The sequence below is a fragment of the Balaenoptera borealis genome (assembly GCF_965194805.1).
Source record: "Balaenoptera borealis genome assembly, chromosome: 11".
Taxonomy (NCBI): domain Eukaryota; kingdom Metazoa; phylum Chordata; class Mammalia; order Artiodactyla; family Balaenopteridae; genus Balaenoptera; species Balaenoptera borealis.
In genome coordinates this window covers 48,661,320-48,681,705 of record NC_138868.1, presented here as the reverse complement: position 1 = coordinate 48,681,705, position 20,386 = coordinate 48,661,320, and the positions used below count along the sequence as shown (strand labels likewise).

The window sequence follows — 20,386 nt, the reverse complement described above, 5'->3', positions numbered from 1 at the left end:
AAACTTTTGATCTCTTACCCCAATATGAAAAAAATTCATTCTCCAAATATACATATTTATATATGGAGAATTGTCCTAATATATGTAACTTATAAAACATAGTCCCAGATAGAAAATCCTTTTTAAAGGATGGGTTAAGGAAATAGCTCTAGAGACTTCCCTGGCGGTCCAGTGGTTAAGACTTAACCTTCCAGTGCACGGGGTGCAGGTTCAACCCCTGGTCCGGAAGCTAAGATCCCACTTGCCTGGCAGCCAAAAAAACAAAACATAAAAACAGAAGCAATATTGTAACGAATTCAATGGAGACTTTAAAAATGGTCCCCATCAAAAAAAAAAAATCTTGGGCTTCCCTGGTGGCGCAGTGGTTGAGAATCTGCCTGCTAATGCAGGGGACACGGGTTCGAGCCCTGGTCTGGGAAGATCCCACATGCCGCGGAGCAGCTGGGCCCGTGAGCCACAATTACTGAGCCTGCGCGTCTGGAGCCTGTGCTCCGCAACAAGAGAGGCCGCAATAGTGACAGGCCTGCGCACCGCAATGAAGAGTGGCCCCCGCTTGCCACAACTAGAGAACCCTCGCACAGAAACGAAGACCCAACACAGCCATAAATAAATAAATAAAATACTTAAAAGGAAAAAAAATCTTTAAAAAAGAAAATAGCTCTAATATTTTCTTCACACACAACACCCCCAGCGATCACCTTGAGTCCCTTGGGTGTGCCTGCCCTAGTCTGGTCTGTTAATATTTTGTGTTGTCTCACCCCACCCCTATTAGGATTTTAGTGTGTTTCTTAAATGACTTTTTACTAGCCCTTTGCTTTGTGGCATTTCTTTTCGTCACTTTGTTTTAAAATGTTGTTTATTTATGGTGGTTTTTTGAGGCAAAGACTTTAAAAGGATTGTAACTAATTTTATCAGTCTCTCCTGTTTGAATTTCTTATTTTCTTTCTAGAAAGGTCCTGGCTGACTTCAGATCAAATAATATTCACCTGTATTCTCTCTCCAGTAGGTTTATAGTTTGATTTGTATCTCATGGTTTACTCGAATTCATCTTCAATCTTTTTAGTGTGTGGCATGAAGTATGGATCTAACTTCTATAATTTACCAAAAGAGGTTCTTAAAAAATATTTTTGATCCCAAAGTAGTTGATGTGGTGGTTGGTTTTTGCAAGATGCATTGCAGAAAACAGCTTGCATTCAGATTTGCAGATCTGTTTTGGGGGCTATTTACAATGGTTGGGGGAATGCTTGCCTTGGAGAGATTTTTCTAAAAGTTGTTGCATTCATAAAACTTTTGGAGTAGTTATGGCCATCAGCAACCTATGAATGTTGTACTTTTAGAGAGGTCAAAAGTTCATATAAACATTCCAAGATACCAGGGATGGATGTTTAAGGTTTTGATTCTAGACAGAGACCACCTGTGTGTATTTTAGGTCTCACAGACCTAAAGTCATTTTACAAGGCACACACATTCCATAGCAGGTCTTATCTGTATGGAGATAGAATCCAAGGCCGTGAAGAAACCCACTGCTCCTCTTTAGATTGGTTTTAGATTGCCTTAGGTTGGTACTTTTAGTTAGATGATGTTGCTGTACAAATTGTGGTCTATGGACCAGCAGTTTTGGCATCACTTGATAGCTTGTCTTCAAGAAAAATAAGTTAGAATTTGCCCCATCCACTGAACCATTTCCAGGTGATTCGTGTTCACATTAAAGTTTGAAGCACTGCTTTAAACCAGAGACTCGCTTGAATTATTACCAAAAAAAAAAAATCCCAGGTGACTTAAAATTGGAGCTAACAAGGTAGCTCGAGGGCTCAGGCAGGCAGTCCTTGTGCCTTCTCGTTTCTCATTCATGGTATCTGTACGTCCCTTGGGTGTTTGTGCTGTTCTCCTTCGTCATAAACCTCAGTTACTGCTTTGTCATATGCTGGCCTGGCGTAATCCAACCCTGCCTTATGACACCTGTCAGTTGGGATTCTTTCTCAGAAAGTGGCATAAACAGTAAGGAGTTTTAAATGTCACTAACAAGATGTCCAGAGGATGGGCAGTCCCAGGGTTAAATCAGTGGCTCTGGGATGACCTCAAGGACTGCAGCTTTTCTTATCTTTCTCCCACCATCCTCAGGGTGTTGGTTCTTCCTCAGGTGTGTCCCCTAACAGTTGCAAGAAGGCTACTGCAGCTCTGGTCAGCCTGTCCTCACACACACACAGCTGTGTCCAGAGGTAGAATATGTCCTCTTATAAAACTGGGGAAGAAGATTTCTCTGAAACCCCCCAGCTCCTCATATGGTCCCAATGGTCAGGATTTGTTTGCATGTGCATACCCTACCTGCCAGGGAGGCTGGGGAACCAGTGTTGGTGCCTTTACTGATCATAGTGGGAGGGGGGCGTCTGTCGGGAAGGAACCATGACGGGGGGGGGGGGAAATAAATGGCCTTTTATTCTTGTTGACTGACAAGTTCTTTTCACATTTTCTGTGTGTGTGTGTGTTAACCCCTGAAGGAAAGAATCTCATTGGCTTAACTCATAATTTTTGAGCCAAGCGCTCCGGGTCTATGAAGAAATGTTAATTGCAAAAGAAACAGAAATTAAAGATTGTCGTTTATGCTCAGCTGTGGTTGGTTTTGCAAGATGCATTGCAGAAAACAGCTTGCATTCAGATTTGCAGATTTGTTTCGGGGTCTTTACAATGGTTGGGGGAATGCTTGCCTTGGAGAGATTTTTCTAGAAGTTGTTGCATTGGATTAGCTGCCCTTGGGTCAGGTCTCCACCCAAGGGCCAATTATTAGCTGGGGTGAGAGGGTAGGAATCGTGGTCTCCTGTTACCGTTCAACAGTAACTATACCTGGGATCTTCAGTCACAGATACTGGCAGCTGTAGCACACAGAAATAGGGGCTGCTGAAGAGGCCGCAGTGGATGTGGGGAAGCGGTTGGCGGTTTGAACACATAGCGGACTAGTCCTGGGCCCCCGCCCTTATGTCTTAAACGGTGAGGGAGCTGTGGTCCCTAGTGCATTGTGGTCAGAAAGCCCGTGTGTGGGCAGCTGTTTCTTTATAGTGGGGCTGGTTCCTCCTTGCTGGGTGCTGGCAGGGCTGGACACAGACTGGCTGGCAGCAGCAGGGATTCTCGGCCTGGGAATAGTTATAAACAAGCCAGGCTCATCCTAAAGACACAAGTGTCAATGGGACAGAACTGCCCAGGATTCAGCGGTGCTCGGTGGTGGGCAAGTTCCCAGAGCTTTGGGGCCTAAAACAGGGCCCTCCCTTCCTTGGCCCCTAACAGAATGAGGAAAGGTGGGCTTCAGGCCTGGAAGGGTATGTGCGGGGCTCTCTAAGCTGGGGTCCCTCTGGGACTTCAATGAAGAAAGGAACAAAGGGCCTGGATCCCCCTGTTCTAGGAGCAGAACTGTTACCCATCCAGGTCTGTTTGCCTGATGCACAGCAGGCCAAATGCTGAGATGCTGTGGTTTACAGCCAAGAGTTTATTCACAGGGCAGCCAAGTGAGAAGACAGGAGAATATGTCTCAGATCCACCTCGCTGAAGGCGAGGGGGTTGGAGTGTTTATGGGATAAGAAGGTGGTCTTAGGGCAGAGGTGATTGGAAGTAGGGAAAAAGTGAGGAAATCGGTGTTCTGCACAGGTGCATCTGGGTTAATGCTTCTGCGTATTCCAGATGGAGGCCCTTAGCGTCATCTGAGGGTGGAGTTTTCCAGTCCTTTGATGTCAGAAGGCCATTCATTAGACATCTGCGCAGGCCCAGTTTTAGGGTGGTGCCAACCGGTCCCTGGCCGGCTCACACTGGGCAGGAGCTGACTCCAAGTTCCTGTAAAACAGCTGGGCTGCGTGAAGCTGGGACGGTATGCAATTAAAGGGAGGAAAACAGAAAGAAGGAAAGAAAAGAACAAGTGAACTTAATGAAGGCAATTTACAAGCAAAGGGGTTTTAGCAAGCTGTTCCCTTATCTGTTGTTCTATAAGACAAGTTCAGTAATTTCTATTATCAGCTTCTGTTAACTCTATGGGGCACAGTTTCAGTATCCGAACTCTGGGCATAGCCTCAGAAAGTTGGTGGAGTGCCAAGGCGCTTCGGATGGGGCTCTTGCATAGGAAAGGTTCCTGGAGACCAAGGCGAGCAGGGATCACGGAGCCTGGCCTGCAGAGACGCATCAGTGAGGCTGTCCTGTGATAGCAGAAGAGTGTGAGCCTCTTTCATGGTTGGCAGACAGGGCCGAGCTCAGGGTCAGGACTCGTAGAGGATGAAGCTGAGGCCCAGGCTGGAAGGCTGCAGCATCTCTGCTGTGATGGGAATGGAGCCGAGTTCCAGAAAGGGGCCACCTCGTTCCTCTCCCTGCAGCTGCCTCCTAGGCCTGTGGTGACCTGGGGGATGAAGCCCTCAGGGAGAGTGGCACCCGTAAAGGGCTGGTCAGCCAGCTTCCAGTGGGCCCTGCAGGGCTGGGGAAACAGCCAGCTGGGGGGGGGGGGGAGCGGAGCGGGCAGGTGACCCAGGTTCCTGGGAGATGCCCGAGTGATACCAGAGCCGGCAGGGTCTCCAGATGGAGCAGCTCTGGGGCCTTCTCTAATAGTTGGGCACACGCATTCGTCATCTGCAAGGTATCAGTCTGTTCCACTGTTTCATTACTTCGGATGTGGGTCAGGGAGATTTTTGGTGAAGACCTGAGGCCTCGGGGGCTGAAGGTGAAGCCTGAAGAAAGGGAGGTAAGCCCAGCAGCAGCGGAGTGCGGGCAAGTCAGGGCAGAGCCCGGGCTCCAGGGCGGGGGGGGGGGCTTGGCAGAGACCCTCCAGAGGGGCTGTCCTCCGTGCCGCCCTCTGGAAGCAGCGTTCCTGGAGTCGGTGTGGCCTGCCAGAGGGCCCATGCTCTCCTCAGCCAGGGTGCAGGTGTCCTGGTCAGCGTGCTTGGTCAGGTGGAGGGGAGCAAACCAGGGTGAGGCGGTGTGGGATGAGGCAAAAGGCCGGCTCTCTGCCACTCGCATGTGGCCACAGGTGGACCTCTTTTCCCTCCTCTGGGACTCAGTTTCTCTGCTGGAAATAAGAGCTGGTCTGACAGCCCGTCTGCAGGATCCGGACACGCATTCCAGTCCTGCGGTTTAAAGGCTACAGAGCGGCCCCCTGGTAGCCACCAGCCCCTGCCTTCCTCAGTCTAGACGTTTAGGTTTGCAAAGTGTAGACAGGTTAGGGAGCCCCTCTAGGCACAGCTGCCCCATGTCGGGGCTCGGCCGAGGCCGTCATCTCTGGTCATCCCTGGAGCCGTGAAATGGGAGGCCCTGAATCGGCAGCTTCCTCTGGGCCTGGCTGGTCTGGGGAAGTAAGGCCCCTCTGGGGTGTGTGCTGACGACCTCTGTCAGTCTGTCCATCAGATGTTCGCGTGCCCTCAGCTACCTTCTTAACCAGTCTCTCCAGAAACAAAAAGACCAGCCCAGGAGGGTGCACGGCCACCCCCGTCGTCAGCCCAGCCACTGTGTCACAGATGGCGGCTCCTTCAGCTCCCGGCCCCTCAAACAAAGCCCCGACGTTCCCGCCAGATTCAGCCTGCAGTCTTTCATTCGGGCCAGAGAAGCAAATCTGCTCACCGTATTGAAAAGCTAGAGGAGTTACAAAAAAAAAAAAAAAAAAAGGTGGGGAGAAGCTGTTTTACGAATTATAAACCGTGAGCTTGAGTTTCTCGTGCCCTGCGATTCGTCTCTGTATCTCTGTTCTCCGCTCAGGGCCAGGAGCAAGAGGTGGGTGGGGTATTTGTGTGGAAACATGTTCATTTTGAAAAGTTACAGACGGGAGTTTTATAGGAAAATCTTGGCTTTCTGGAAGTTGGAAAAGGGGAAATTTGGTGATTGTTTTTCAAAAAAAAAAAAAAAAAAGTGAAGCCTATGTGAGCCAATTTCCAGTGCGTGTTTCTTGCCCTCCCCACTATAGGTGTGAACTTGAGAGTTGTAGGTGTCAGCGTTTCTTTCCTGTGCTTCTCTCCCAAGGGACTCCTGCTAGGCTGGTATGCTGGTTGTGGGGAGGCTTTTGTCCCTTTGCAATACTGGAAGAAGCCACTAGGTGGGAGTCAGGGACAAATGCTGGAAAGTCTAAAAGCCCAAGGAAGAAGATAGGGGCTTTATATGAGAAAATAGCTGCCTCCTCCCAACGCTTAGAGGACATAAGTTCCTCTCATTAATGAAGCCGCTGGACAGTGTACCTGAGTCAGCTGGCAAAAAGAATTATTTTCCTTGGAACCCAGTGGACAAAGGGTAGGCCTGGGAGGCCTCCACTGTTTGTGGCGGGGGAAGAGGGATGAGGACCGGTCCTGGGAGCGTAGACTTGACCTTCCATTGTCAAAGGCGAGAAGATCTCTCCAAACACCTTTAATTCCAGTGCCTTTTGCTGGTGCGCTATTAATTAGGGTGGCCTCTCCATTTCCTGACCCTGCGTCTGTCAGGCCCTGCCCTAGAGAAGTCTCTTGTACCTTGGGGGATTTTGAATACGTTTTTTTCCTGTCACAGCACCCCAGACTAGGGGCCTTCAGCCACTGCATACTTAGCAGTTTTAATTTTCCTGGATTTTGGGTTTCTCCCCGCCGTCCAAGTAAATTGTACCTTACTAAATTCCAGAGATCTGGCTTCTTTCAGACTTGAGACTGTTTCAGTCCCTCAGAACCAATGTTTATAAATGATCAAGAATGTGCAAACACTGGTGAAAGAGCAAATAAATCCTTCCCCACTAAATTTCCTGCTTCAGGCCCAGGGGATATGGTGGGCAATGTTGCCTGGTTAGCATGACCTGAGGTCTGAGCACGTGGACACCCCCCCAACCCTCCGCCCGCAAAGAGGGCTCGCCAGCACACCGCTGGGCCTCCTTCCCTTTCAGGCGCCCGCCGGCAGGTAGGGAGGCTCCAGAGGAGTCATACTTCCGGGCAGACTGGGCTCCAAGACCCTCCGGAAGTAGCCTCCTAACCTCTTACCCCTCAGATACGGTCCTGAGACCAGCAGGATGAGCATCACTGGGAAGCTTGTTCGTGATGCACGATCTCGGGCCCCGTTCCCAACCTGCTGGGTCCGAGTCTGCATTTTCACAGGAAAGCCTGCTAGCCCTGGTGGTTCACTAAAGATAGAGAAGCATCCTCCTCACCCCAGGGTCAGCAATCTGTGGCCTGTATTTGGCCTGCTGCCTATTTCTTATTCCCTGTGAGCTAAGCATAATTTTTATGTTTTTCAGTGATTGAGAAATCACAAGGAGACGATTTTGTGATGTGAACATGATATAAAACTTAGCGTTCACAAAAAAAAGTGTTGCTGCAACACAGCTACCCTCAACTGCTTTCCACATTGGCTGTGGCTGCTTTTGCGCTACAAATGGGAGTCGACTGTCACAAACCATATGGCCCACAAAGCCTAAATCATTTGCCATCTGGCCCTTTACAGGCAGTGTGCCGCCCCTTCTGCTAACTCGTTTTGGAGGTGGGTCTTCATGCTTGGACACCCTGGGGACCTGGGCTGCGGTGGCCAGGATGCCTGTTTCACAAGCAGGACTTGCTTGCCAGCCCCGAGGAGCCGTGTCCTCAGGCTAGCTCTTCCCTCTCCTCCCCTCCCTCTCCCAAGAGGCAGGCCCACGGTGCAGCGCACCTGTTGAAGGGCACAAGCCTGTCTGACTTACTAGGTCCGTCCTGGCACCTGTCACCGTGGCCCAGAGGCCAAGGCTCAGGGCCGAGCTGGAGCTCAGGAGGCAGGTGAGAGGTCAGCGGAATAGCACGTGACCCCTTCTCGGTCCACAGTTGTGCCCAGTTAGATGCTGCTGACTCCTGGTAGCTGGCAGGAGGAGCAAAATCTCAGGAACTCCATCCCCAGTCATTCCCACGCATACATGGGATTCCGGCCAGATAAGTGACTTTCTTGGGTTCCCCTCCTGGACCCAGGGATGAGGAGGAGGGCAGTCTATATGAGTTCCCCTGACCACTGTGGCCTCTTAGCTGTGCTTTTGCTCCCCAAATGCTCAGTTGCCTGCCCTTTGCCCTCAGCTGGCTGCTTCCTGTTCCAGACAATAGTGAGTTGAGTCTGGTCGATGTAAGTTGAGTCTGGTCGATGTGAGTTGCTTTTGGGAAGGCTCCGAGGGCCATAGGGTCACTGTAATGACTCCTATTGATGTACCGTATGTGGTTCCTGAAAACATCTCTCTTTAGTGATGGATCCAGGGAGTCCCTGAGACTCTACCTCACAGGGCTGTACTATAGAAGTAGGACCACCCCCATCCTGCCTTAATAAGGGCAGCCTAAATCTTTCTGAGTAATTACTTAGACCAGATAAAACCCAGGCTTTCAATCTTTTGGGAGTCATGGATCATTTTGATGACCTGATGAAAACTATTTCAGAGAAATAGTGATTTATTCCTACCAAATAGTGCTTTATATACATTTTATGAATGTACTCAAGGGCCTGTCTGATCCTCCGAAGCCCCTCTGTGGCCTACGGTGAGGAGCCCCTGGCTGGGATGGCCTTCTGAGTGAGGGGCTGCAGCCATGGGTTTGCTTCTAGGCCTTTGGAGTGCTATTTTGTGGATTCTGAGTTAAAGTGCAGTATACTTTGGGGTTTCAAAAAAAAAAGACTGAGGTAAGAATTGCTACTTGAGGATACTGTAAAAAATATGTCAAGAATTTAGCTGCAGCTTGTCTGGATTCCCTCCCTCCCTCCCTCCTTCCTCTCCTTTCCCTTTCTCCCCTTCTCACTTCCCACCCCCATTCATCACACATGAGTTGAGCTAATAGATGAAGCTGGCTCTGTCTTTTCCTCTCTGAGTCGAGCATCTTTACCCTGGGGAAACCCGTTTTCTCCACATAGAGTTTCAGGCTTATCTTTCCAGTCTCACCATTTGAGCCTCACTCTTTCACGCGGAGAACGTTCAGGTTCTTACCGTGTGCTAGGAATCGCGCTAGGCGTAGAAATCAGAGCCGTGAATCAGGGCTCACACATGTGCTCCCGTCTGGTGAAGCGGACAGACGTGTAAACAGGTGTGGTTCAGTGCCGCAGGGCAGGTGGTGACACGGGGAGGGGGGTGGGTGCCCGGAAGCCAGCTTCCCCAGAGGCAGGTCGGGGTCAGCGAGGCTGGGAGGCTGCCATGGTGCCGCCTGGTCCCCTCTTTCCTCCTCTCACACCAGAACCTACCAGAGGACACTGATCCCCCCCTCCAAGGGTGGGCAGGCCTCTCCCCATACAGCCCCCAAGTCAGCTGTCTTGCCTCTTCCTCCCCGGAGCCCCAGGAACACCTTTATCACGTACCGTGTGGAAGTTCTTTGCCCAGGGCAAGAGGTTGGTTTCAGTTGCCTTGGATGCTGGGCAAACGTGTGTTGACCAAATGAATTCTTCACTTGACTTTCCCAGGTTTTTAGACAGAAAAAGGTAAAACGGCCTACCCACCCCTGCAGCCTTAGAGACCTTGACTAACACATCCTATCCTAGTTCTGGGCAGGGAACCTTGGTAGGTGAGGCCCGGGCTGCACTCTGGAACTGGGCCAGAGGCCAGAAGAAGGCTCTAGAGCTCAGGGCATGGGCAGCTGAGCCTGCTTTTCCTTTCTGGCCTCTGATCTGGGTGTGCCTCCAGGAATTTACTCCTCCCCTCCTGCCAGCTGCTGGCCACAGCCCTCCTCCTGCCGCCTCTGTGTTCTGTGTGGACTGGGCCAGCCTGCCGGGGACTGTGTGTGTTTTCTGCCTTGTCCTCGGGCCCTGCTTCTGGGCTGTGGACAGCGTAGATGCCGTGCTCAGCAGCATGCCAACACCTGGCAGAGCCCTCTCTTCAGGTGGGAGCGCCAGGAAACCCCCTGGTGACCCCCAAGGGCGCCGGGAAGGCCCACGCAGTCACAAGATGTGTGTCTGCAAGTCATTTCGGGCAGCAGAGCTCAGAGGCCTTGCATGTAACCACAGTTCCCATTGCACCCACATCAAAGACTGCTTTCATAACCAGTCATAGCTGAGGGCCACACGTTGAGGGCTGGGCAAGGGAGAAAACCTGTTTTTAGGGGAGCTCTCAGAGGAGGTGGGAATGTGAGGAAGTGGGGGGCAGCCTGTGGGGAATGCTGGACAGACCACCCTGGCAAGCCAGCATGTGACCTGCCAGTAAGAAGGCAGATGCAGCTCCCTGTCTCCTCAGCCTGTTTCCTTCCCAAGGCTCCCACCCAGAGTGCTCCCTAGATCTCACGGACACACGTGAGGTGGCCTCACCTGGCTTGTGAAGCAGCTAGTCTGGGCTGGGGGACAGCCAGCGTGGCAGGCACTTGACAGAAGCTCTGCCCCGTCTGTTCCCGTGCAGAATGTGGCCCCGGGGAGCCCTGTGGTGATGGCTGGCAGCAGAGTCCTCCAAGGCTGCAGCACCGGGCGGTGCCCCCAGTGCCCAGGACGGCAACCCCCAGCAGGGCCAAGAACCCAGACTGGAGCTGGTTCTGAGTTTGTTCTTATTTGGAAACGACTGGCTTCCCTCAGGGCACAGCCCGACACCAGCCTGGAGGAAAAGGGGTGGGCGTGGGCCGCTGGGTGGGAGTCAGGCTGTGTGTGGGAACCAGCAATTCCTCCAAGAGCAGCGCTTATTTTTAGTCTTCTCCCCAGTCCCAAATAAACTGAGAGCAGCTGGGAGCCTGTGGGTAAATGCAGAGTGGAGCTGAGACAGGAAACCGGGGTCTCTCCCTAATGAGTTCCAGCCACTCCAGAAGGGGGAAGCCAGACGAGGAATTTTCTTCAGGACTGTTTCCCTCTGGCAGGCTCTGGTATTATCACCGAAAAGAATGTTCCCCTGTGTGTGTGTGTGTGTGTGTGTGTGTGTGTGTGTGTGTTTACAATTCCTGTCCAAGTCTGTCTCCCCCCTCCCCCCCCTTCTGCTAGGTTCCCCTGCTCTGCAGGCTCTGTGTCCCAGAGCTAATGCCTGTGTGTGTCCGGGGGGTGGGGTGGGGGGGCGTGGGAGGTGGATACAGGAGCAGCACGGTCTGGTCTGAGCCACTGTGTCTCTGAAACTGTTTAGGGAAAGGCTGCCGGACGCAGGCCAGGGACGTGGGGAAATTTGAACACAGCTTGACGTTCCTGAGGGGGAGGGGGCAGAAGCAAGGAAGAGGAGAGAATTTGGTCTCTGGCCAGAAAAAGGGCTTTTTCATCCAAGGAATCTAACTGCTGACATGGGTGCCCAGCATGGATGGGGACATTGATGTTTACAAGCATTTCGCGTGGCTGAAGAGGGTAAGTGAGTGGCTGCTTTGTCTGGGTCTGCGTGGAGATGAGTGAGGGGAGAGACACTGTGTGTGTGTGTGTGGAGGGGGGAGGTGTTTGTCCGGCGAAGCCCCGTGGTGGCCACGTTCTCCATGAGAATCTAATTATAGACACTAGGGGAGAAAACAGACAGCTGTCTTTGTTTCTCCTCTGACATTCTAGTGAATGAGCCTCTGTGCAGAAAGGCAAGAATGAAGTGAGGAAAGATCGTTATTTTAACTTTGGCACGTGAACAGTTGGAGGCTCCAAACACCGTGACCAGAAGAAGGTGCCCACCACTTTTTGGTGTGAGGATGCGGAGGAGAAGCCGCTGCCTTTCAAACGCACTGGATTCAGAAGTTGTTGGGCTTCTCCTCTGCTAGGAAGTTATCTGGTGTGGAGATTAGTCGGTCTGCTGTCAGCCGAAGGAGCTGCTGCGTTTGCAGGGGGCGGGGGGGAGGCTCTCGGAAGTCCTCTTCTGCGTGTTTCTCAGAGCCTGAGGGCTGGCGTTGCAAGCTGTTCCTGCCGACTCTGTAGGGGGTGAGCGTGAGAGTGTGGGGTGAGCAGCAGTGGGTGCGTGCTGGGGGCTGGAGTAGCGTCCACACTCACAGCAGCCCCCAGGCTCGCTCTTCTTTTGTCACCGTCTTTGAGCTGCAAAGATGGGTATCCATCTGTTTTCACACTGAGGCTGAATGTTTTCAGAGGCAGGAAGGGCAAAAGCAGCTGCCAGATAAGAGATCTGACATTGTAACTGTAGAAGAACAGGAGGGCCAGGAAGTGTCCAGCTCGGAAGGTCCCCGACCCCAGCGCCCCAAACCTGGGCCTGCTTTTGTGTGCGCCCTCTGCACCTCTCGTTCAGCAAATATTTATCGAGTTCTGGGTACTGGGTGTCCAGTGGTGAGCACAAAGTAGAACCAGTCTCTGCTCTTGTGGATCTCTCATCTACTGCTTGGGAGATGGCAGTTAAACAGTCCCAGGAAATAAGCCTGAAACTTACAAGTTGATAAATACAGCCAAGAAGAGGAACTCTTGGTAGCCGTCATCAAGGGCTGTTACTGATTGAGAAGGAGTGGTCAGGGGCCCTCTTTGACGAAGTAACACTTCATTGAAAACTGAAGGAGAAGTAGGAGTGAGTCAGGTGGAAAATAGGGTGAAGAACACGTCTGAGCTCGGTGATGGTCGGGAGCTGTGGGTGGGTTCCAGATCACACAGGATGGAGAAGGCCACCATAAGGGTTGTGGGTGATATCGTTTGTATAATGGGAAACTTGTAGCAGGGAAGTGGCATGAGATACGTTGGGGGATCTAATTTGTATTTTATGAAAATTACTCTAGCTGTGATATGGTGTATGGTAAGCTGTGTCACGAAAAGTGAGGCAAATGAACCAAATTAGAGAGCTCGAGGGCTTGTTGGGATCAACTAGTACAAACCCCTCATTTAAAAAAGCGCAAGAAAGGCTAGGAACCTCATGGCTATCAGTGTTTTGGCTATAAGTGGTGCAGTCTGATCTTGAACCCTGCTCTCTGTCTCCCAGTCCAGTTCTCTTTCCTCATTTCTATGGCCAAATAGGTAGAAAATTATGGGTTTAGAACCCAGCAGAAATCCTGTTTGTGCTCAGCCCCATCCCAGCTTTGGGATGGGGGGCATTGCAGTCACCAGAGAGCATGCTGAGGTGACCAGACATTTTGGTAAAGGTTCACATCCATTGTCTTAAGAATTGAAAAAGCCTCATTGAAAAGGGTTTGGAGGAAATAGGTGAGAAGCGCACTTCCCATCACTTATTCTTTATTTTCTTGTATCCAACTGAAGCTTTTTATCCAGGAGGTCTTACAGCTGCGATGTGCCTGGGATTGTAGGTGCCATGTCCCAGTCGCTGGGACAGATGTTGTACCTTTGCACCTTGTGCAGAAGTTCTGTCTGTGGAGGAATTAATTCTGCATGCGAGGCAATGTAAGAAGGTCCTTTCAGTCCTGAGACCCAGGCTGTGAGCTCTGACTCTTTTGGATGGTTGGAAGTCTGCTGAGAGAAGCTCTAAGTGAGGAGACTTCAGACCCCCTGGGAAAGACTCATAGCAAAACATATTTTTCTTCTACTTTTAAGGAGCATTTAAAAAAAAAACAACAAAGCACAAAGTTTTGGATATGTCATAGGCAGTATAATCAGTATCTTTCCTATTCTCTACCTGAAACACAACTGCCAGATTCTTCTTTTTAAAATCCCCTTTAAAAAAAAAAATCCCTTTTCATCCTTTGACCCTGATCGTAAGCCCCAGGACTTGCCATTAGTCTGGACGAGAAAGCCGAGGCTTTTCTGCCTGCTTGGCTTTTAAGACATTTTTTTAACCTGGCCTCAACTTACCTTTTTAGTTTCATCATTTGTATCTATCTATTTTCATTTCATCTGTTTATATCTGATGAGCTCCCACATGTAGTCCCTGCCTTTTCTGAGCTTCTACCTCCATGTCCTCCTCCTAATTCCCAGCCACTTCCATCTAGGCTCTCCTTTTCCATCAGTCCTTTGCTGACCTCATCCCGGTATTGCATGCAGTGGACTCCAGCCTGGGGTGCCCAGCACTTTCCATCTGCCCGGCTCACCCACCCCCCTTCCCACGTGCTTCCTCAAGCTGGGGTGGCTTGGAGAGCAGGTTTCTCTTAGCCCAGGTGTTTGAAGGTGGAAACATGCTGTTTCTTTCCTGTTCCCACACACAGGGGGTGGTTCCAGCAGAAGAGGTGCCTGGATGAGGTGTGACCTCGTAGGAGGCTGGGAGCCCTTGGACCAGTCCAAGAGGTCAATGCCTCGGAGCAAGACAGTCTTTAAATTTTGGGACAGTAAGGGAGATGCCTATGGCTAAGAAGGCCCAAAGCTAGAGGGGAAGCATTTGGTGAGAAAAGAGACACTGTCTCGTGGCCTTTGGGGGATGGGATACTGTGTACTGTTTTAGCTAAGAACATGCAGTTTGAAGTAAAGCCTGGGTTGGGCTCTTGGCTTTGCCACACTTACTAGCTTTGTGATCTTAGGCATATTACCTCAAATACTGGATTTCTTCATCTATAAAATAAGGAAGGTAATAGTGCCAGCCACATAGAGGTTTTATGAGGATCAAGTAAGATAATGTATGTTAAATGCTTAGCAGAGTACCATGCACGTAGGAAACATTCAATAAAAGTTAACTGCTATTGGCCATTACCAGGAAGGGGGATATTGAAAGAGGAACAGATGGGACCAGTTTGCTTCTCTCCTAGGAGTGCATCTTAGGCCATCATTCCTCCAGCTTGGGCCCCTTTCCACATTCCAGGTCAAGGTCTCAAAGCAAAGACCTACAGGAGACAGCTGGGACCTGGCCCACCATGAGTAGCCAGAGGCCCCAGTGGCTGCTGAGAGAAGGCTGACCAGGGCTGGTCCTCCAGTGCCTTCCCCAACAGACAGATCCCTGGGACAAGGTAATCTCCTACCACAAGCATCCAGAGGGTCTCCGCCCCTTAGCTCTTCAGTTCCTGACTGACTCGCAAACAGCTCACACCTGCCCTGCTTTGAGATCAGTGGCTCCAACCCACATAGTCCTGAAAGAGCCTCTTAAAATAGCAACTAGCAGGGTCTGTGGAGTCCACCCGCTGCCCTCTGAGCAGGAGTTTATTTTCCCAGGAACAGAAATCCCAGCACCGTCAGCATCTTCTCACTGCTGCTGGCTTCTGGGACTCTGTGTTGGAGCCAAATTCCAAGCCAAAGTCACAACCCCGTCCACCCCACCCCCACCCCCTAAGAAAAAAACAAAAACGGAATCATCATGGCTCCCCCATGCAATTGGCTTGGGTTCTGTAGGACAGTGTGGGATGAACTCAAACTGCTAATGTGAGACTTTATTCTGTGTCATCTGGTGCTCAAACGGTTGATCCAGTAGCCTGGCCACTTGGGCCAGGAGAGCTGCAAAGACATCCTGGCCCCAGACATTGACTTGCCTTGCACTCAAGTCAGAGTGCAGTTAAAGTGGAAGTAGGCAGCACCTTCTGTGAAAGCCACTCCTACTGGCTAAGAACGCGGATCCTGTCTCCAGCTCCTTGGGTTCATATCTCAGCTCTGTGTGACCTCGGACAATTGATTTACTCTCCCTGGGCCTCAATTTTCTTGATTGTAAAATATGGATAAATAATTCAATATATGTAAAGTGCTTAGAAAACGCTTCATAGATGTCATGGTGACGATGACCTCGGCCACAGCTGACAGCCTCTGGTTACTCTAGAGCCATGTGCCCAAACTTGATTCTGGGCAGAGAGGTTTTTCAAGACCAGGAGAAGAATGACAGTGGGTATGGTTACTCAAGGGTTCTAGCTGTCCCCAGTTTCCTAAGGGTACATCCCATTTTTAGCCAATGCACCCAAAATGTCCACCCATCATATTCCCCAGCATAATTTAAGAGCTAGAATTTTGCCATCTGTGACTCCTGTCCTCCAGCTATTTGGAGAGGCCCTCATGCCTCTTTCCCAGCAGGGTTTAGCAAAGGGGCATCATACCAGGGTCATTTGCTGAATAGCTTGGGTGGGTACTCCAGAGCAGCACAGCCGGTGGTAGTTCTGTGAACTGGCATCAGCACTTGGGGTGGGGGGTGTCCCTTGACTCATCCCTGCATTCTTCCCTCCCCCATCCCTGTATCAGCTCTTTCACACTTTTCCATTTGTCCTCAACCTTATACTCCCCTCTCAACTGATGTCACCACCTACTTCATTGAAAAAAATTAGCCACACGTAGATGAACTCATCTTCCCTCCCCACGACCACAAAAGGTAACAGTGTTCACAGCCATCATTTTTCTTTTTTTTGAAAAGGAATATGAAAAACCTATTTTTTTATTTATAAATTTGTTTATTTTTGGCTGCTTTGGGTCTTTGTTGCTGCGCGCAGGCTTTCTCTAGTTGCTGCGAGCGGGGGCTACTCTTCGCTGAGGTGCATGGGTTTCTCATTGCGGTGGCTTCTTTTGTCGCGGAGCACAGGCTCTAGGCACGCGGGCTTCAGTAGTTGTGGCGCACGGGCTCAGTAGTTGTGGCTCATGGGCTCTAGAGCACAGGCTCAGTAGTTACGGCGCATGGGCTTAGTTTCTCCATGGCATGTGGGATCTTCCCGGACCAGGGCTCGAACCCATGTCCCCTGCATTGGCAGGCAGATTCTTATCTACTGCGCCCCCAGGGAAGTCCCCACAGCCATCATTTTTCAACTTCCTTTGGTTTCATGGGTCAAGAGTCCCTTCTCTCCACCAAGGCTATCCCAGTATCCTGTCCTCCTGATCCAATGCTATTCCACGTCCTGTTGTTCTCCGATTGTTTCTTCTCTTTACTCTGCCCTGCCTCCTTGTCCCCTGTCCTTGGCAGAAAATGCTGCTCCTTAATTCTTAGAGAAAAACAAAACTGTCTCTGACCATGTACTTGTCTCTCCATGCTGCCTTATAGAACTTATCCTCCTTTCACCATCAGGAATCTTGAAATCAAGAGCAGCCTGAAAACTCAACATCTCTACTCCTTCCTGGTCACTCCCAAACCCACTTCACATTGGCTTTGTTCCTAAGAAAGCTTTCAAAGTCCTTCTATAATGTTCTTATTGCCTCTAGTTCCCAAGCAACGTTTCCCCATCCATTTTCCCTTGAATTCATTCCCATTTGGGCATCTTGTAGGTTTAATTAAATTCTTGTGACCAAAGGACCAGCTCCTCTCTTTGGCCCTTACCTAATCCCACATTTTCCACCTATGGATCTTTCTCTTATGCTATTTGATTGATGAAATGCCTGGACCTTCTATCTGAGGAGCCAAGATGCATCAGGCAGTTTACTTCTAATGCCTCCAGGTGAGCTGAAACAGTCACAGTTGCTCCTCCATCCCCAACTCTGGCACCTGATGCTGCCCCTCTGTCTCCGGCAGGTATTTTTAAGAATCATGAGTCAGTGTGTGTCTCTTGGAGTTGGCAAGATGAGGAAAGAGCACCACTCAAAGAGCCTCCTGTTTTTACTCTGCTCCTGGCTTTAATATACTCCCTTCACAAGATACCAGCACACTTGTAAATACCACTTCTCCTACAGTCAAGTGCTGAAGGTTCCTTAAGCATCCAGCCAGCTGATCAAGAGAATTTAGCAAGGACTAAGCTTATGCAAAGCTATAATCTTGGAACAAGATCTTGGTGAATCAAATGCATTTCTCTCGCCTCCAAATCCTGCTTCCCAGGATCATCAATTAGGAGCCTTCATGTGCATCACACCAGCCCCTTGGTTGGAAAGCTTATAAATAGACTGTCAAGATATTCTTTGTTTTCTGTGTTAGTTCTGGGAAACCAGAATATCTGAAGGGTGGCGATTGTGGCTTCATGGGTAGCCTATCTGTATCAGGAAGAGTCTTTCCAAAGATGCTGTTCTCTATTCTTCTGGGGGAATTCCTTCATAGCTTTCAAGACTCAGTCTTTCAAGTGGGGACTCCACTGTGAAGCCTTTCCTCTCCCTTGAAGGCATAATCGATTCGTCCCTCCCCTATGCCACTGCTGCTGGCTTACATACAACTAACTCTATGACAGTACTTACCACATCTCACTGTAAGACTACAGAGCTCTTTCAAGGCAGGGACTGCCTAGCGCAGGGAGTGGCACCTAGTAGGTGTTCAGGAATATTTAGTCATTGACTAGATAACTGATTGAAGCATAATTATGTGAACATTGGTTGACCAAGCTATTTAATTTGCTGTTCATGAACTTTGCTTTGCTCGTCCCTGATGGTGGATCATTTAATAGTGACAACCCCAGCAGCGACACTTAGCCTCCCCTTATATATAATTGCAACTAAGAGAGGTGGAGGGCATAAGGAGGTCAAGGTTAGGATAGGATCTCTCTTGTTGGGCTCCTGGTAGCTAAGGACCTGACTGTACTCTACTCACACTGCATTTTGAAGAAACTTCTTTAACTCTGCGCCAAAGATAGTGGATTGGCTTGGCTATTCCTTGTTGGGAAAAAGTGGTTTTGTAATAACTGCCAGAAAGGCCTTAAATTCCTTAACCAAAAAATCTAGGAGAAGTTTTCCTTTTTACAAGCACCTGCTTGCATTCATTCTGCTTGTTTCCTTTGGTGATGGGTAACCTGAGCCATGTAATAGGAATTGTAGCTTCCATGATCTACTTCTTTTTAATTTTTTTGGTCCTTATTTTTTTTTTTAACATCTTTATTGGAGTATAATTGCTTTACAATGGTGTGTTAGTTTCTGCTTTATAACAAAGTGAATCAGTTATACATATACATATGTTCCCATATCTCTTCCCTCTTGCGCCTCCCTCCCTCCCACCCTCCCCATCCCACCCCTCTAGGTGGTCACAAAGCACCGAGCTGATCTCCCTGTGCTATGCGGCTGCTTCCCACTAGCTATCTATTTTACATTTGGTAGTGTATATATGTCTATGCCACTCTCTCACCCTGTCACATCTTACCCCTCCCCCTCCCCATATCCTCAAGTCCATTCTCTAGTAGGTCTGTGTCTTTCTTCCCGTCTTGCCACTAGGTTCCTCATGACCTTTTTTTTTTTTTTTCCTTAGATTCCATATATATGTGTTAGCATACTGTAATTGTTTTTCTCTTTCTGGCTTACTTCACTCTGTATGACAGACTCTAACTCCATCCACCTCACTACAGATACCTCCATTTCGTTTCTTTTTATGGCTGAGTAATATTCCATTGTATATATGTGCCACATCTTCTTTATCCATTCATCCGATGATGGACACTTAGGTTGCTTCCATGTCCTGGCTATTGTAAATAGAGCTGCAATGAACATTTTGGTACATGACTCTTTTTGAATTATGGTTTTCTCAGGGTATATGCCCAGTAGTGGGATTGCTGGGTCGTATGGTAGTTCTATTTTTAGTTTTTTAAGGAACCTCCATACTGTTCTCCATAGTGGCTGTATCAATTTACGTTCCCACCAACAGTGCAAGAGTATTCCCTTTTCTCCACACCCTCTCCAGCATTTATTGTTTCTAGATTTTTTGATGGTGGCCATTCTGACCGGTGTGAGATGATATCTCATTGTAGTTTTGATTTGCATTTCTCTAATGATTAATGATGTTGAGCATTCTTTCATGTGTCTGTTGGCCATCTGTATATCTTCTTTGGAGAAATGTCTATTTAGGTCTTCTGCCCGTTTTTAGATTGGGTTGTTTGTTTCTTTGATATTGAGCTGCATGAGCTGCTTGTAAATTTTGGAGATTAATCCTTTGTCAGTTGCTTCATTTGCAAATATTTTCTCCCATTCTGAGGGTTGTCTTTTGATCTTGTTTATGGTTTCCTTTGCTGTGCAGAAGCTTTTAAGTTTCATTAGGTCCCATTTGTTTATTTGTCTTTTTATTTCCATTTCTCTAGGAGTTGGGTCAAAAAGGATCTTGCTGTGATTTATGTCATAGAGTGTTCTGCCTATGTTTTCCTCTAAGAGTTTGATAGTGTCTGGCCTTACATTTAGGTCTTTAATCCATTTTGAGTTTATTTTTGTGTATGGTGTTAGGGAGTGTTCTAATTTCATACTTTTACATGTACCTGTCCAGTTTTCCCAACACCACTTATTGAAGAGGCTGTCTTTTCTCCATTTTATATGCTTGCCTCCTTTATCAAAGATAAGGTGACCATATGTGTGTGGGTTTATCTCTGGGCTTTCTATCCTGTTCCATTGATCTATGTTTCTGTTTTTGTGTCAGTACCAAACTGTCTTGATTACTGTAGCTTTGTAGTATAGTCTGAAGTCCAGGAGCCTGATTCCTCCAGCTCCGTTTTTCGTTCTCAAGATTGCTTTGGCTATTCGGGGTCTTTTGTGTTTCCATACAAATGATGAAATTTTTTGTTCTAGTTCTGTGAAAAATGCCAGTGGTAGTTTGATAGGGATTGCATTGAATCTGTAGATTGCTTTGGGTAGTAGAGTCATTTTCACTATGTTGATTCTTCCAATCCAAGAACATGGTATAGCTCTCCATCTATTTGTATCATCTTTAATTTCTTTCATCAGTGTCCTATAATTTTCTGCATACAGGTCTTTTGTCTCCTTAGGTAGGTTTATCCCTAGATATTTTATTCTTTTTGTTGCAGTGGTAAACGGGAGTGTTTTCTTAATTTCACTTTCAGATTTTTCATCATTAGTGTATAGGAATGCAAGAGATTTCTGCGCATTAACTTTG

The 20,386-nt window shown here is 48.9% G+C and overlaps 1 protein-coding gene across 32 annotated transcripts in view; it reads left to right on the top strand.

Annotated features, from left to right (window-relative positions):
- Positions 1–20,386, top strand: part of PPFIBP2 (PPFIA binding protein 2) — a 152,143-nt gene that overhangs the window by 53,498 nt on the left and 78,259 nt on the right. Inside the window, exons 1-2 of one of the 32 annotated variants that reach the window (XM_082341449.1) lie at positions 10,629–10,739; positions 10,991–11,202. The exons of 26 other annotated variants lie outside the window; for them this stretch is intronic. In XM_082341449.1, the coding sequence (XP_082197575.1) occupies positions 11,155–11,202 (48 nt within the window). In that variant the 5' untranslated portion in view covers positions 10,629–10,739; positions 10,991–11,154. Of the gene's footprint in view, positions 1–10,611; positions 10,740–10,967; positions 11,203–14,506; positions 14,652–20,386 lie in introns of those variants that run through there. 5 more of the 32 variants (XM_082341456.1, XM_082341450.1, XM_082341453.1 and 2 more) reach the window with 5 other exon arrangements.